Source organism: Bactrocera neohumeralis, chromosome 5 (assembly GCF_024586455.1).
Source record: "Bactrocera neohumeralis isolate Rockhampton chromosome 5, APGP_CSIRO_Bneo_wtdbg2-racon-allhic-juicebox.fasta_v2, whole genome shotgun sequence".
Lineage (NCBI taxonomy): Eukaryota > Metazoa > Arthropoda > Insecta > Diptera > Tephritidae > Bactrocera > Bactrocera neohumeralis.
In genome coordinates this window covers 39,930,284-39,948,708 of record NC_065922.1, presented here as the reverse complement: position 1 = coordinate 39,948,708, position 18,425 = coordinate 39,930,284, and the positions used below count along the sequence as shown (strand labels likewise).

Genomic DNA, 18,425 nt, shown 5'->3' with positions numbered 1-18,425 from the left:
CGCTTATTGGAAACCCACAAAGCGTGCGTATAAATAAAGCTATTGGACACAGTGACGTTGGAATCAGCACTGCCTCGAATTTCCTGCGTAAAACCACAGCCATAATAAAAACAAAGCAATTACACTCGGTAACAGCCAATATTCGCACACAAACAGCAATAAATTATACAATTTAAATTACAGCTGTATAAATTTGAAGCAACAACAAAGTTGAGAACACGCCCATCGTTGAGACTTGGAAAGCAGCAGCGAACTCACTCAGCGAGAACAATAAAAAATTATGTATTTCAGAAGCGAGTAATAAAAGGAAAATTTCCTGATAAACGAGACGCTGCCAAGCGTTTTGCCTTAGAAAGGCAGGCAGAGCAGCTGCGTTAACCATCTGCGGAGCAGTGGGATGCCGGCCTTGAAGCAAATGCTCTACGAAACCTGCCACCAAACCAAAAATATGCTGCCGAGTTATGGCAAAAGTGTCGGCTTTATTAAAACATAAAGCGATTATTTAAATTTCTGATGATTTGCGATGAGAGCTTAAGCCAGCGTATATTTCAAATAAATCCACTTCTTAAGGGTGGAAAAATTGAACAGTTATCGAGGTGGTTTTGAAATAACCAGAAGGAATCTTAAAATGGTGGATGTCGACTAGCTGAATTTTATTGATTAAATTGTGTGAGCTTTTTATCTGAGCCAAAAACAAGTCAAAATGTTTGGATGTTATAAACTTCATGGTAAAGTTGATAGAACCTGTTTAGTGTATAAAAAGTACGATGCCTCTCTTTACCGGAAGTTTCGCTGTGAACTCCAAAGTTCCGCAGAGGAGGGGCGTGAACAGATTTTTTGGATTTGAACAATTTTTGGTCATAAGGTGGCATTATTCGTGAAAAGTTTAATCCCGTTATATTAATTGCTTCGTGATTTGCAATTGAATGAATTTAAAATTTTGCTATATGGGAAGTAGGCGTGGTTATTGTCCGATTTCGCTCATTTTCACAACGTAACATAAAAATATGAAAATTTTGTCGAAATCGGTTGGTCCCGAGATGTGGGATTACACCAAAAAGTGGGAGGTGCCACGCCCATCGTACAATTTTCACACCGGCTCCCATAAAGCCTTCTCATACTATCCCGGGGGAAAATTTGTACGTCTTTGACGCATTTAGTTATTGATTTAGAGGGCGGGGCCACTTTTCCAAAATTTTTTTCCCACAGGTGCCCTTTCCTACTGCGATCTACTGTGCCAAATAAGAGTTTTATATCTTAATGAGGTGCTTAGTTATGGCACCTTTTAGGTTTTCGACTAGTAGCATAGTTTTTGTACTAAGGAACCCGCATACGAAGTTTCATCAAGATATCTCAATTTTTACTCAAGTTACACCTTTAGCAGGCAGACGCGGGCAGACAGACAGTCACCCGGATTTCAAGTTTTCTCATCATCCTGATGATATATCACTCTATATAACAACAGTTTGCAAAAGTATTATAGTAACGTGACATGCGTGATGACTAAACTGTACAATAGTATTTCTTAGTTTTCAACGATATTGTGTAGTAAAGTTTCATCCACATTTCATACACTAAACTGATAAGAGCATGTTTTGACATTGTTAACCAATCAAAAGCAGCAAGCAATGCTAATTTTATAGCGGAATGGATAGGTCAAGAACTGATAAGGTTATAACAACCGCAAGCAGAAAGTAAGTGAAAGTATGGTATGAGGGTGTATACTAAACGGCACCGTTTCCATTTTATGTAATCCAGAGCAAAATTAATTAACGGCTTCCTATGTGCGTATAAATGAAAAGTGAAATCATAAAAACTGCTAAGTACATAAATTATTGAAACATTCTAGTTTCATATTCACGAATAACTCAACATTTCATCATTTCGGCTAAAAGACACTTACACATTTCACTTTAATACGGCAAGGATATACCCACGCGAGTGTATGTATGTGTGTTGTAATATTTCCTACAATATTATATAATATATACAAAATTCTACTAGATTTTTTCATTAAAACTTTTTAGTGTTACTGTGTCATAACTAATGCGGGGCTCTGCTTTTTAAGCTTTTAAAATATTTCATTTGGACAACTTGACTGACAAATAACATATGTACATACAAGTATGTATGATTCTATGACCACTTTAACATTTTTTAAAAGGCACATTTAACAAGTATTTAAGAGGCCCTATTGATGGAAATACAATAACAATGAAAACATTGATTGCCAGTAAACAAACTATACTCGATGTGGAGACAAGCGGGTGGTTTATTATTTGAGCCATTCGCAATAATAAAATTGGTCTAAAGTATGCAAAACAAAGCTGGGGTTTATTGAAACTAGCTCTTATACCACTTTAATGAGGTATACCCGCACTCCTTTGAACGAATTGAGTTTCTTTATTTAATACCTGTGTGACAATTTCAAAATTTATATTTTTCGTAAGTTATATTTTTTTATTCAAAGTAGTTTCCTTGTGCTTCGATACAGCGTTTAGCCCGGTCAATTAGCATTTCAAATGAGTATTTAAGGTCATTTTTCGGAATGCTCTTGAAATATCGGTCGTCGCCTTTTTGATAGGAAATGTCAGAAACCAGTCCCTTTCATGGCCAAATGAAGTTTTCCAAATAGGTGGGGTGAGTGATTAATGGTTAATATGGAGTCGACCGATAACACGGCGCATTATCGTGCAACAGGCGCCAGGACCATGCCTCACGGTATTGTGGTCGAGCACGACGAATACGTGACAAAAGACGCTTCATAACACCAAGGTAAAATACAGCATTAATCGTTTGGCCAGGTGGGACGAACTCTCGTGTACAATACCCTTCTAAAAACAAATCAGTTGTCTTTTTTTTTGTGTGGTAAGACGACCGACTTCATCGTCACAGAGGTCCTCATATATTGAAATCGATAAACCACTCATGCACATTACTACGGGATAGGCATTGATCACCATAAACTTTTTCATCATTTGAAACGTTTCAGTAAACGTTTTCCCAAGTTTAAAATAAAATTTAATATTTGCTCTTTGTTCAAAATGCATTTTATGACCGTTGACCAAAAGCTGCTGTCACTTTTTGATCGATAAACCGATGTATTATCGAATTGTCTTAAAATTTTTACGAAATGTCAACAAGAGATAAAACTTTTCGATATACCAAACATTGCACCAGAAACAGTTATATTTAAAACTTCTGTTTCTTTTGCGACATAAGTATCTGGAGTATTTGCAGGAAAACGACAGTGTCGGTGCAGTTATTTGCTTGCTCAAATATCCCCTAAGTCAATATATGTGATTTATAACAGTTCTTGGCTAAATTCGCCACTTTTCTTGCTAATCGAAGACGACTAAATTCGGCGAGAACGTTAAATTAATGCTGACCTATCAGAATCTACTTGACCACTCTCCAATTGTTCGCTTTGAAACAACACTTATGGCCGGTACTTCAAAATGGTATATTATATGTAGAACAAAGCAGGGCTTGTTCTTAGTATTCCTTTCTACAATATGTAAATAATTAATTATCATAAAATTGAAAAAAGTTAAACCCATTTTTGAGAATTTCTTGGTTTATAATTATCTAACTTCATTTTTCGAATATTCTGTACAAAAATAGAAGCAGCCACTCTGGAAGAACTGACTTTTTACTTCATTTGTGTCACTCATTAAAGATCGTCTAGCCGCTAGTTTTTGTTCCACCTCAATTGAGCAAATAGCTCACTCTAGTAACGTTCTTAAGAATTGTGTTTTAATCTCCAAGCACGAGTACATTTGGAACAAGCGTCTGTATGTATGCCAAGCACTTTCAGGATGATTAATTAATTATACAAATATGTACCCTGTAGGGATATTTTAGAGAGCATATCACTCGGCTGTTTTTCGGGAGTTTCGCAAGTCGCTTTTCCACAATTTTTATAATTCCTTACGAATGAGGTACCAAGTAGGGTTCCACGAATTGCGCAGTTTAGTTGAAATTTTTCGAACCATTATTACAACGAAGTTATTAATAAGAATACCAAGTGCAAATAATTTGTTGTAATATTCCCTACAAGATACACACGTGAGGCCAACTCCACTTATATCCATATGTGCAAACCCACTTATTTAATAAGTTCTTTACGTGCAATTAATATGCAATTAAGTTGTCACTGTCATAAGTTTGCCCTCTACGTATGTAGTAGGTGTAATGCCTTTTGATATTTGGCCAATTAATTTGGCCTGTTTATTTGCAAACGGATTAGGGACAAGGTTGCAAAAAGTTGTCCTTTGCGCCCGTAGCGAAGATGTCATTGAAATACATACATACATAGCAAAAGTGGTAGAATTGAGAAAATATGGTCTAACACAGGCGTACTCTCGTACATATTTATCTATGAACACACACGACCCTCCGACACCCAACCAAAGTGGAGCGAAATTGTCCCTTCGGGAGCAAACGTCGAAGGAAATTCGATTTACCATAATAGAATCACTGATTTAGTTGAGAAATTGTTGTGGGAATAACTAAATAATATTCTAGGTTTTATTAGTAGGCATTTCTTATAAATGAGCCCTGATGCTCTGACAAAAACACAACTTTGCGCCGACCACTACCCGCAAATGCTCATCATAACCGTCTTCGTCATCCATCATTGCGTTCATGCCTTATTCAAAGACGCCGTTCACTGCTCCACGAACACCAACAAAATGGGTGTTCACGCGCAACAACAATAAACAATAGGCATGTGAAACATTCATCACAGTTTGTCCACCACGGTCGCGGCGAAAGCAGGGAAAGCTGGACCGAAGCTATGAATTTCATTACGACACACGGACCACAGCCTCAAACATGGTTTGGCGCATTAATGGACTTTTTATTGCTGCTGATTTTTTATTATTTACGCCACTTATCGTTGTCAAAGTTCATGGAATGTCGTGCATGTTCGTGTGCCAGAGGCTTCGGCAAAAACGGTCGGTGCGATAACAAATTTTGCTTTTATAAAAAGCCAAGGAATACTTTTAGGCGTTACACAGTTGTTCTTATTTGCCCCAATCTCATTCACATGTCTGTATGTGTAAGTGTGAAGAGTGGGTTCATAGAAGCCATGATTGTCTTATTTTATTTATTTCAACGCATGCAACTTGTTGAATTTAATTTTATGGAAATAAGAAGGATCTGAAATGATGAGATTTGATCTGAAATGATGAGATTTGGAGAGAGGCGTCTAACTTCGCGGTTTGAAAAACTAATTTTTGTTTTTGTTTTTTTTTTTTTTCAAATATAAACCTAACTAAAAACATGATCTACAAAGGATTTGATCAAAGAATGGGGGTTTAAAAGATATCGCGCCTAAATCCTAGCTCCGCGCTTAATATTCGCTCTGCTCAGTCATCTTAAAACATATGTATTTTCCAAAATGATAGAGTTCATTGTGAAAAATAGGTGAAGAATAGAGTAAAAAAGGTAAGCGAGCGCTTAACTCTAAAAACACTATTTTATCTTAATTCAGAATGTTGTGATTTACGTCAGCGTTGGATGCTTGCCTGTTTGCCCTCTTGATCTGATTGTCAAACAGCGAGCTGTTGCATTCAGGTAAAGGAGGATTCGAGTGGATCATTGCTGCAGAATGACTGGATTTCTGATGACGATGTGTAGAGGGAGGGGTATCTAGGAAGCAGGAGGATGCTAGATGATAGGGTTAGGATTAAGTGGGTAAACCGTTGGGATAATAGCCATAACTAGTACATTCGGGATGTTAGGTTTGTAAAAGGAAACCCCACTTCAGATTCTGACTGAACTTGGGCTTCGTACTTACTGGCCATGGACCTCTGAAAGCATTTTTGCATAAGAGAAATTTATCGAAAAGATCTGAATGTATGTGTGGAGCACGCATTGAATATATGTCATTGCAGAATGCTCAATATACTCAGACATCAAGAACCTCGAAGACTTGACTTGAACTGGACAGATGGACGTTTAGAAGTAAGCGATATGATCTCTCACCAGCCGGCGAAGACAACTGGCTGAAATTTAAGGTTAGGTTCTTGTGCGATTTCTAGCTGCATGGGATAAGAATATGAGATCCAAACGCTGGTCACCAGTTCAGAGCACTATGTAAGCCCAACTGGTAGTAGTTTAGGCTACGAGGTATGGCCGGAGACTCAATTCTGGTACCATGGGGTGCAGGTACCCTTAGAGTTCGCTCCAACCAGCTCATGCGGACTGGCCCCTCGGGGAGTATCGTGGTGGTTGTGGTTTAATAGCCGAATTTGGGCAGAGTGTTTTGATCACTCAATGTGGAGTTGCATTGCAACAGGGTGCCGGAAGCACGATAGAGGTTCTAGATAAGCATCGAAGCCTAACAAGGGGGTTAGTGTGTCCATTCCACACTGCCAATTGTTAACAAAAAATGTCTTGCATTTTCGGGGCGCTGATCAACGCATTGATTTGATCCGCTGTGCTTTCGGAAATTTTTTGTATGATTTTTTGGTGTAACTGTTCAGTTCCCAAAGAGATTATATGCCAATTAGTAATAGTTTTGCAGCTGCATATTTACGACGCGAAAACTTTGTCTGACAATTTTTACCATGGAAAGAAGTTGAACAGCCTCTCTTCGAAAGAAAATTAAATTTGAAAGTGTGGTAAAAAAGTCTATAAGAACATTAATAGTTTCTGTATACCCTTTACCGGGGAAGTGACTAATTGGGTCGCTTAACTCAACTGCTTATGCCTAATTTACAGCTTTTCCCATATCACACATAAAAAGACGTCATTAATTGTTGAACAGATGATTTAACTTGAAGCTAATTTTTCAAGGTCGTCAATCGCTTTGACATAAGTATTTACATATATTACACAAATAAGAGCACGCAACAAACTTTTTCATATTTATTTTGTTGCGAAACCGTGGCTAAAGCGCAAAATACGCTGAAAACCACAACACCATTTGTTAGACCCTTTTTGTGAACAACGCGCTTATCGAGTTATGCCCTTTTTAACGGCTAATTGTTTGTTATTAAATTTTATCGAATGAGTGTGCAAAACTTAAACCCAGTTGTGTTCCAACTCCTCCTGTCTCCCGCCTTCGACACTTATGTTTGTTTATTCAGTGTTGGCGCAAAGTCTTTTCGCTGGCTATTAAATCTTGGGTAGGGGGGAAATTACAGAGTATTTAATTATTAATTCGGAGCAAGTTTCTCTTGGGTGCGCCAACTAGATGGAAAACGAACTAAAAGAGCAATGTACCGGTTAGCCGCTTTGCTGCCATGTCTCCCTACACCACATGACCACGAAGACGATTTTTATTTTAAAATACATACTTACGTATACATGTATATCGGCATAGCGACGGCCGGGCAAAGAGGGTCAATTTTTGGAGTGGCTACGGGCCCTTGTGCGGTGGGATGCTTTTTATCTGTGTCCCATTTGCAACCAGCTTCCCACAATCGCTGCCGTAACTTCTGTTCCGCTTGTTTGGATTTGCACGGTCTTGTTTTGCTTTTTATTGTTTCGCTGTCGAGGAAGCGCACAGAAAGGAGTAATTTACTGAACAAAAGAAATTTCTTTTATTAACTAATTAGCTTACTTTTTACTCAACACTTTGCACGCCGTCGGCCAACCCTCCCTCCGACAGGACCAATTCACTCGAATTGATTCGCCTCGTTGCGGCACCAGCAACAAAAGCCACCGCAGCGAAGTTCAGACAACCGAAAGGAGAAAGCACAGAAGCGCCATATCAGGATATCTGGCAGCGCTCCGAAGGATAGCCGACAAATGAATGAATGAAAAGGGACGATTCGCTCAGCCACCACAGCTTACTGCGTCTATGGCCACAACAATTCGACAAAAAGTTACATAGATACAAATATATTACAGCAGAAGTTCTTTTGAAAATGGGAATTGAATCACTTGCTTTGATTAAAGTTGAAAAAGAAAATGAAAATGAAAACGAAAACGAAAACGCAAATGAAAATGAAAAGGCTAAACGCTTCCACACCAGATCCCTTCTCCAAATTTATGGCTCTACGTGCGCGTGTGGGAGAGGTGGGACGGCACGAAAATTTATATGAAATTCAAACACGAGTGCGGTGGAATATACCATAGTTGCTGTGCTGAATGGGAGCCGGACTCACGTCCCTCGATTGCTTTTGCATTTGTTAAATATTCTTGAAAAGGATTTGCTGGCTCACATGCAAGAGTTGCTTTGGCGAGACTGGAACGCGCAACGGTCATTGGCAACCTCGTTTTTTTCTTCTCGACTCGCAGCACACATCGACTAAATAAACTCTGAAAAGGGTTAATTCGGTTAATTACAGTTTTTACATTAATTATTTGGCCTTTTCTTGTTTGCGCTTCCTTCAATTGGCTGCCAAAAGGGATACGAACATTTCCAGCATATTTTCATCAAATTCAATACCCATCCGGTTGGAAGTCATTGCGTTGAATGTGTTTTGTCTCGACACTCCGAATTTTATGCCCTTCTGAAGTTAAATAGCAGCGCAGCTTAAAAAGCAATTGTAGCCACAGTAGCCAGCAATAAAAATGCAACAATAAATTTTGTCTGAAAAATTACTCTTAACATTGCAGACAATTCATAATTTTTTTGTATTAAATTTAGATTTCGGTGTAACACGCGTTGCATTTTATTTGCTTGCTACTGTATTGTATTGTGAAATTAGTCACTTTACTTCTTACTTATTTAAATTGCGTGTACTCATGTTTATTGGTTTGAAAATTGCTCATTACATTTGCATAAATGGAAAAGTTGGACGCTGCGGCCCTAAGTATCCGAATTACCTAAAGTTAGAGTTTTATAATCGGTTAATTCGAACCTTCACAAGAATATGCTTTCGGCCTGGTGCCAATCTTATAATAGTAACAATCGTATGTTATCAGCTTTGTTCACCTTGGTTATAACGTGTGATCTTTCAGAGGAGCTTTTTTCAATTGACATTTTTTAGGCCTATCACGCTTGAATCATGTCTAGCTGTCATGTTATTTTTGTTCAATATGGTTTGGCATTTCATCATGGAAAGACTTACGCCTGAACAACGTTTACAAATCGTTCATCTTTATTACGAAAATTCGGTCTACTGAGCATACTATTCGACACAGCATTCATTGTTGGATAATATTCGACGTCTAGCAGGCAATGAAGAATATACATTATAACAGCAGTAGCTAAGAGTGTACATAAGGACCGTGGAGAGTCGATTCGGCGACGTTCGCAGCAACTCGGACTGACGTATGGAATGACTTGGCGCATTTTACGTCGAGATCTTAAATTGAAAGCATCCAAATACAGCTGGTGAAGAACTGAGGTGCCTTGGCCTACCCAAGCGACTTGGTTTCGCTCTATGGGCTCTTGAAAAGTTCCAAGAAGATCTGACGTTTTCGAGTCAGTATTTGTTCAGCGATGAGGTTCATTTCTGGCTCAACTCCCACCTATCGCATCAGTCAATGGTTTTATTGCGAGAACACTTCGGTGAGCAGATATTTTCTCGTTTTCGGTGGCTCGATTGGCCACCAAGATTGTGTGATATCACACTGCTAGACGTTTTTCCTGAGTAAACTTTGCTTAGACCTATCCCGTTCCGATACAGGCCTTGGAGCAAAACATCACGCGTGTCATTCGCCAGTTACCAGTCGAAATACTCGAACGAGTCATTAAAAATTGAACTCAATGGATAGACCATCTGCGACGTAGTCGGGGCCAACTTTTCAACAAGATAATCCCCAACAGTAAATACCAAAGAATATTCTTTCGAATGATAATAAACATTCTCCATTAAATATGAAGTTTCTGTGTTGTTTCTATAAAAAAAAAAAATAGGAAGCCTCGAAATGAATCACTCTTTACATAAACCTTTAACCCACTGGACCACTAACAATTATACTTTCAAAGCTATCGAAGATATTGAAAAAACTCATCGAGGTGTCCAATTTTTCTATGTCTATGAATTAGCTGAGCTTCTTTTGTCGGAATGTACATAGCCTACCTTCATATTGATTTGTATACTTAAAATATATATTGAGGGCTAAAGTTCCAGCAATTTATTAAAAAAAATATAGTATTAAAGGCGAATTTTTCTGATGAACAATAGTGCTATGCGACGGATTCTCTGTACTTGCGCTAATCTGTCCCCAAACTTATGTTTGCGTTTCCACGACAACCGGGTCTTCGTTACTGGATGTAATCGAACCTAGAATTAGATTCGGTCAAGCAATGTAACTCAGCATTCCCTAGAGCTATTTATGACACTATTGCAAAAACAAGAGCTTTCACAACACATGCATGTCTAGAAAACTAATAGTGCATGCTCTAATCTAGAAGGTTGTAATGCTCAACCAGATGGTAGTATGAATTGTATTTAAATAAATATGTATAATTTACTTTAAAACCAGCAATCAATTAAACAGAACCCGTAGGTATATGTAACTATATGAATGGTCCTTACTTATACTCGGAACCTTAGACGCCTGAACATTATGCCTTGTTGGGAAATTAACACATAAATCTTCTGCTAAATGAAAACACTCGAAAAAGAGTATCGCTCGTGATTGTTAAAAATGAGTGCGGTTGCACATAAGTGAACCAAACCAAATCCAAGCGAACCAACACACTTAAAATATAAGCTTATGCCTCAAATTTCAACGCTCGTTCTATACCTAAACATAATGCAAGTTCCTTTCTCTTTAGCCATTATTTGACACATTGAGCACATTAAACACGAAATGAAAAATCGACCAACTCAATATTAAACCAATCGCAGTTACCGCAAAACCCACAACCGGCATAAATTCCGCAAATCCTTCAACGGCAACACTGTGTGTAAGAGCCCAACTTTTCGGTGAGAGTGTTGCAATTCACCAGGCGTTCAGCCATCGGGCCGTCTATTGAGCCACTGAGCTAAGACGATATGAGCATTAAGGTGGCCAATACTATCGGCACTTGCCACACAGCTTTCACTTGCTGCCACACGAAGTCAGCGGCTGCCTTCGACGTTTGAAAAGGCAAAGGAAGTGGGTCACTTAGCCATTCGCATCCTGCTTTTCAACTTTCCTGACTTTCATGAGAATACGTAAGTGAAGGCTTATGTGCAATGCACAAGTACTCGTATAAGTATCAGCTTCTACGTTGAATTCTCGTTTATATGGTTATATGCAATTTTATTTTGCACAGCGCGTAACGAAAATTGTTATAAAAAACCTAACGGTCAGATAATGAACAGATAAGATGGGGGTTTTCATTTCTAGTAAATTTTGATCGTTCACCTCTTTTTTCTCATAATTCATAAGGCGTAGAAATCCCAAACTCTTTAAAATAATTTCTAAATAAAATAAGTCGAATTTAAATTATTGTGTTTCCAAAGCGATAAAATTAGGAGTATACTAAAGTTTCTCAATATAACGCACCTCCTTGAACTGATGTAGTTCAAGAAGGATTTTGTTTTCAATACAAAATTCGGTCTGAATGTGTGAATTACCCATTAAGTTGAGACAATATCTGAATTGAATATTTCATGTTTGATTTTTGGAGCGAAACTTAAAGTTCACCAGGTGAAAATAGACTGTATAAAAAGCAAATCCAGACGTACACATATAAGTACTTCTTCTATTGGCGGAAATTCTTACAAAAGTATGTATGTTCGTAGGGTTTAAAAGTTATGTATGTGAGAACCACGTCGAGTAAAACATTTATTATTTTTGCTGTTTGTTGCTTGTCGGCATGTTGCGTTCGTCGTTACTTTTACAGTTGTTGTTACTTTAACGGTTTATTGCTTCGCTTTGCAGATTCTGCAACACTTGCAACAATAAACCCTTTTCTCCGGAAAAGTGAGGTTATTGACAACTTGTAAGCCTTGTATACTCGTACACAACGAAGTTCGGGGCCTTTACAACAATAAACCTATTACAAAAAGAACAATAGTTACAAAGAAAACATGACTTCTGATGAAATCTCACTTAAGCTAATTAAAAAGCATTCATCGCATGGGAACACGAACCTCCTCTTTTTAGTGAGGGTCACATGAAAACTCTTTCGGTTGGTTGTGTTTACATATTTATCGATGTTCGAAGGCTTCGTAGTCGGTAACATCTGGCAGCCATTTCAGTCAAACAAAAACAACCATTTTCCCGACGATCTCAGACGCTTGATTCAAGGATAATTTAAAATAATAAATAAAAGCTGTAAAACAACCAAAATGTTGCAAATTTACACTCATACTTATTTGTTTACCATTTAAATGTGTGCGTATCTATACCAAAGCGCCAAGAAAATGATGTTTTAATAGTACATGTACAAAGATATTTGAATGTTGTTTGTGTAACAGTGGTTTTGAGTAGCATAATGGAACTGGCAAAGGCCTAGACATACATGTCTATATATCAAGAAGATTAGAATGGCCAGATAATGGATTAAGCCCGAACTGCCTTCCGAACTGTTCGCAGCTTAAGAAGGCATTCAGAAAGGCAAAAGTTGGACGAACTTAACCGTTCCAAAACAATGCGATCTAGAGCATTTTTCCTACGGAATCGTTAGGTATAGCCTGCAAAGGAATAGGGACAGTGAACAACCGTTGAAGTATAGTGAACGTAACAACGTGGCAACGCTATCAAAATTAGTTAATATTTGTCAATTTTGCTTACTTGGGGACAACACGAAATATTTCTTAACTGTCTTCCCAGCAATGAGAGCATGGCAACTAGTCGACAATTCGGACGAAACTTTTTTTTTTTTAATTTAAGCAGTTAACCCTGAAGAGATAGACCATTTTTTCAAACGAAAGTGAACCAAACAATAACAAATATAAAAAAGGCTTTTTCACATCTCCCTCAATGCATGCAATCGCATCTCCGAGTAGACCAACAAGTGGTACGACAGTGAATAAAATTACTCTTCCAGCGCTTACTGGGTACTTTTGCAGCTTAGGAGTCTCATTAATATTTTTGTTTAGCCTGAGAGCAGATATTTTCTTAGGTCCGCCACTGAGGGACCCAGCTTAATTATATTTCAGTGGATTTTTGCGTTATCTATGTACGAGTACGAGTATGTATCGGGTGATTTTTTAAGAGCTTGATAACTTTTTTTTAAAAAAAAACGCATAAAATTTGCAAAATCTCATCGGTTCTTTATTTGAAACGTTAGATTGGTTCATTACATTTACTTTTTGAAGATAATTTCATTTAAATGTTGACCGCGGCTGCGTCTTGGGTGGTCCATTCGGAAAGTCCAATTTTGGGCAACTTTTTCGAGAATTTCGGCCGGAATAGCACGAATTTCTTCGGAAATGTTGTCTTCCAAAGCTGGAATAGTTGCTGGCTTATTTCTGTAGACTTTAGACTTTACGTAGCCCCACAAAAAATAGTCTAAAGGCGTTAAATCGCATGATCTTGGTGGCCAACTGCCCATGCATCCCGAAAAATGCACTGTTTGGTGTGGTTTGTACGCTGGTGGAATCATTGGACCGTATTTTTTCAAAGATGCTGTTGGACGCACCGTTACGGTGAATGGCGATCGCTATCGTTCGATGCTAACAAACTTTTTGTTGCCAAAAATGGAAGAACTGAACTTGGTTGACATGTGGTTTCAACAAGATGGCGCTACATGCCACACAGCTCGCGATTCTATGGCCATTTTGAGGGAAAACTTCGGAGAACAATTCATCTCAAGAAATGGACCCGTAAGTTGGCCACCAAGATCATGCGATTTAACGCCTTTAGACTATTTTTTTGTGGGGCTACGTCAAGTCTAAAGTCTACAGAAATAAGCCAGCAACTATTCCAGCAACATTTCCGAAGAAATTCGGGCTATTCCGGCCGAAATGCTCGAAAAAGTTGCCCAAAATTGGACTTTGTTTACCATTTAAGACGCAGCCGCGGTCAACATTTAAATGAAATTATCTTCAAAAAGTAAATGTCATGAACCAATCTAACGTTTCAAATAAAGAACCGATGAGATTTTGCAAATTTTATGCGTTTTTTTTTTAAAAAAAGTTATCAAGCTCTTAAAAAATCACCCGATATAATACATATGTACTTGCGGCCATCTGCCGCCACTGCGGTCTTAAGCCACTCGCACCCAAGTTTCGCTCTTTAGCTAAGCCATCAAACTTATTTAATATTCAAGTACCATTTGCTTTCGTTCAAACAATTTGGCAACTTTCGTGGTCGCCAGCCGCACTAACCAACCACCAACTAACGTCAACTTTGGCACACGAAAACAAAGTCCTTGAAATTTATTGTAGCACGGAAACAATAAGGATTCAAACGGCATACAAGTACTTGTGGTATGTCTTAAGAGATAAAAGTGGTGGCAACGACCGGAATTGCAGCAAAAGAGAACAGAAACATGTGAAGCAAAATAAATAAAAAGTTCAGCTGTGTTCACGAATAGTAGGAATTAAAGAACTAAAAGGAACCAAAGCGACTTCGAAAACCAATAATTGAGATAAACACTTCGAGATGAAAATCTTAATGTTGAACTTTTAATACTACTTTCATTCTTCCTTATCCAAAGAGTAATTAGAGAACTTTGCGAGTGGAGCACTGCCGTCGCCAAGTTCATGTTGAGTTGCCCTAGAACAATTACATGCACACTCCACTCTCCAACATCGTATGTGTACAAATATGTGTGTGTGAGCATTCATACCCCTGTAGTTCGGTACCATCGGGGAAGAGCTAACGATATGACTAATTCCTAATCATTAGAACCAGTTCCAGCCCGATTACTCGCAATGTTATTTAACTAACGATTTTTACATTGCAATGTCCTACGAGGGTAATCGAGCGGTGCGACGCTGCATTACCAGTCATTGGTGAAATGACTAGTTCCAAAATCGTAAGTGAATCGCTAATACAGAATCGCTAGCGTTTTCCTTAATTCAAAATGGCTAGTGATTTGACTGATTCCAAATCGTTAGTGATTTCGTTAATTCGAAATTACAGCTGGTTTGACTGATTCAAAATCGTTAGCGATTTCATTAATTCTAACTCGCTAGCGATTCTACTGGTTCAATTTTAGGAAAAAAAAGAAATTTTTATGAAATTCAAAGCAATAGATTTATTAAATTCAATTATACATATGTATTTTTTAATTTATTTTCTTACTTAGTAGTTTTAAAATATGTACTATCTTACATTATATTGTTATTTATTAATCTTTTTTTTTTCTTCATTTACCAAATGATTTTTTTTTATTACGCGTTTTTTTTGACGCTGAAGGGCTTGGCGCAGTTGATTTTCTGGCGATCCAGCGTCTATCCCGGTAGGAATGGACTCTAAAATAATTAAAATATATTTGTTATTAACTGTTTTAATTAAAAAGCTTGTCCTGTTCTTACCAATAAGGGCGTCGAAAAAATTTGTAAAGCCTTTGAGCGAATCTTTGCCCAACACTCCATTAATATTGTACTGCATGGCCAATTCGTCTGTTATAATATTCTTCAGGTTTTTCACCACTCCAGAACCCTGGAGAATTTGAGTCATACATTTGATCTGCAGGAAAGTAAAGGGTTGAAACGGTAAAAATAAAAAAAAAATCGAAATTTACTGAAACGTATTTAAAATAAGGAAATCGAAAGAAAAAATATTACTTACGTAGTTCTTCTTTCCGCGAACTTCTATATTTTCATTAATTCGGCCCAAATCTGTTTTGTTTTTAATTGGAAATTCTCTCATTATCGATGAGTCGTCGGTGCGTTCTTTCAGAAGCTCCTGAATGAGGACTTTCTGTTGCGCTACTTCTTCTAGGAGCTCTTGGTACTGTGCAGAAATTTGGCTCATTTTTCTTTCCATCAGTTCTAGAAATAAAAAATATATATGAATGAAAAGAGGAATATACTTGTTGGCAGCTTATACTTTACCTTCGAAGAAAGCCTTTAAAGCTTCCTTATCTTCGCATTTACATGCCTTTTCTGTATATACTTGATTGTAGCAAGTCTTTTTAATTCGTTTTGGGTTCGGTCTCCTACCTACAATTTTCTTAGCTACCTTCATTTGTTTTTATTTTTTATTATTATAACTTCTTTATTATTATTTGTTTTATTTCACTTTCAAAATTTTTTAACGTTAATATTATATTGATTGATTATTATGGTATTAATGTATACCTTATAAATTACTTTACACTTCACTTTTTTTATTTTTTATTCGACTTTAATTTTTTCACTAACAACACTAAAATAAATTATTTTTATTTAAGGAATGTCTGTTCTTTATTGACCTTTTTCGACTGCTCTTCAACTACAATTGACACTCAAGATCTAAACAATTTAGTGTAAAAATGACAACGGCAGACTGAGCGATCGATCGAACTACAAATTCCTGCGAATTTCTGCAGGAATAGTACGGGACACTAAATTTATGTTGAATTTTGATCTGCTCGCACATTGTTGTTATTGCAATTTCATATACGCATTGAGTTTCGCTTTTTAGGGGTGGGGTTTTTCAGATTCGATGCCTCGTTACATTACAAATCATTAGCGAAAAGACTAACTAGCGGTAATGCATGAAATCGCTAGTAGAATTCGCGCTCTGGTAATCGCTTGACACCAGCCGAACTACAGGGACGTAACTTACAGGTATGCTGATTCAACTACTTGTACCTAGGAAAATACTTTCTATGATATTACTGGGGAGGCCCAAAAAAAAACTACTTACTTTATTTTCATGATTTTAGTTTTGTTCGCCTAAATGTTGTTTTTATCACCTAAAACTAATCGAGATAGGTATAGGGTTCCGTAGACATATATAACTGATCGGAATGACGAGACTTGTTGAAATCCGCATGACGGTCTGTACAATCGTCCGTCCGTGCAAGCCGTGACTTGTGTTAAAATTAAGCTTCTTGTTAAACTTGGTACTCATGTTCTTTGGCGAAAAAGTCGGGACGAGTTCGTAGATGGGCATATTTGAACTACTTCCACTCCCACAAAACGCCATTAATCGAAAATGTGCTATAACTAAGCCTTAAAGGATTACGGAGAGGTATCTTTGGTTTTAAAATCTTTTAAAAGTGTACGCGGCCACGTCTTTAAAGTTTAAGTATATATTTTCGAAACCAGCAAAGCTATATCACCCATATTTGCATAGGAAAAGTTTGTTTAACCTTTCATATGACGGTGTGCAAATAATTGGAATCGGATGTCCACCATGCATGCTCTATATATAACGGTTTCGTTATCAAATCAACTGAAATGCGATAAATCTGTACTAAATGCACCAGAGACATTAATTTTTTCGCCCAATATACATAGTATGAGAGGGCTTTGTGTGAGCCAACGTAAGAATTGGACGATGGTCGTGGCACCGCCTACTTTTAGGTGAAAATCCACATATCCGGGCCTATAATAACGGGATAAAACTTTGTATGAACAATGCCTTCGAAGTGAGTCATCAAATACTTAACCAAAAAATTTCCAAATCAAACAGAAACGGTTTAGGTTCCTAGGTACCGAACATGTAGACCCAAGTGCCTATTGTCGGCTTTTTACCCAAAATATCCGCAATTGTATGAGATATTAAATTCATCCTTGCAAGGTACACGCAATTTTAGCTGTTCCTTAGTTGTTTTTTGCGATTATAACCGTCGTTTCTCCAGTCGTTTCTTCTTTTCGCAATTTTGTCGCCAATTTGAGATTCCAAACGATGCTAAGTCCTTCTCCACCTGGTCTTTCCAAAGCAGAGGAGGTCTTCCTCTACCTCTGCTTTCCCCGGCGGGTACGGCGTCGAACACTTTCAGAGCTGGAGTGTTTTCACCCATTCGAACGACATGACCTAGCCAGGGTAGCCGATGTCTCTTAATTCGCCGAACTATGTCAAGGTCAACGTATATCTCGTACAGCTCATCGTTCCATCGATTGCCAATGCGCAAAGAATCATAAATCTTTCGCCGAACTTTTCTCACGAAAACTCGTAACTTCAACTCATCTGATGTTGTCACCGTCTATGCCTCTGAGTGACTTATAGAGTCTGGTTTTACTTCGTCGAGAGAGGATTTTACTTCTCAACTGCCTACTCAGTCTGAGGCTGACATTGTTGTTAGTGTTAATACTGGTTCCGAAATAGACGAAATTATTTACGACTTCGAAGTTATGACTGACAACAGTGGCGACTGTTTGTTTGATGATAGAAGATATTTCGTCTTGCCCTTGTTCACCACCAGATCCATTTGCTTTGCTTCCTTATCCAGTCTGGAGAAAGCAGAACTAACGGCGCAGATGTTGAGTCCAATGGTGTACGCCAGCAGTTGTACCTTTTTACAAAGCTCGATCCAGTTCTGCAGCTCAAATTATTTTCTCCAGCAATAGATTTGAAGTCACATTATAGTGAGTCGCCCTATATGAAATCTCGTTTGGTATTGAACGGCTCGGAGAGGTCTATCCCGATGCTGACGGCGTTTTTGCTATTGCCTAACGTTAGTTTACACAACCGTATTA

At 37.9% G+C, this 18,425-nt stretch overlaps 2 protein-coding genes across 6 annotated transcripts in view; both read right to left on the bottom strand.

Annotated features, from left to right (window-relative positions):
• LOC126758431 (uncharacterized) overlaps positions 1-16,275 on the bottom strand; it is a 31,876-nt gene extending 15,601 nt beyond the window's left edge. Inside the window, exons 1-4 of the mRNA XM_050472690.1 lie at positions 15,852-16,275; positions 15,586-15,788; positions 15,330-15,483; positions 15,169-15,266 (exon numbers count right to left, since the gene is read on the bottom strand). Coding sequence (XP_050328647.1) covers positions 15,169-15,266; positions 15,330-15,483; positions 15,586-15,788; positions 15,852-15,984 — 588 coding nt within the window. The 5' untranslated portion in view covers positions 15,985-16,275. The remainder of the gene's footprint in view (positions 1-15,168; positions 15,267-15,329; positions 15,484-15,585; positions 15,789-15,851) is intronic.
• LOC126759669 (dopamine D2-like receptor) overlaps positions 1-18,425 on the bottom strand; it is a 281,735-nt gene that overhangs the window by 238,795 nt on the left and 24,515 nt on the right. The window lies entirely within an intron of this gene.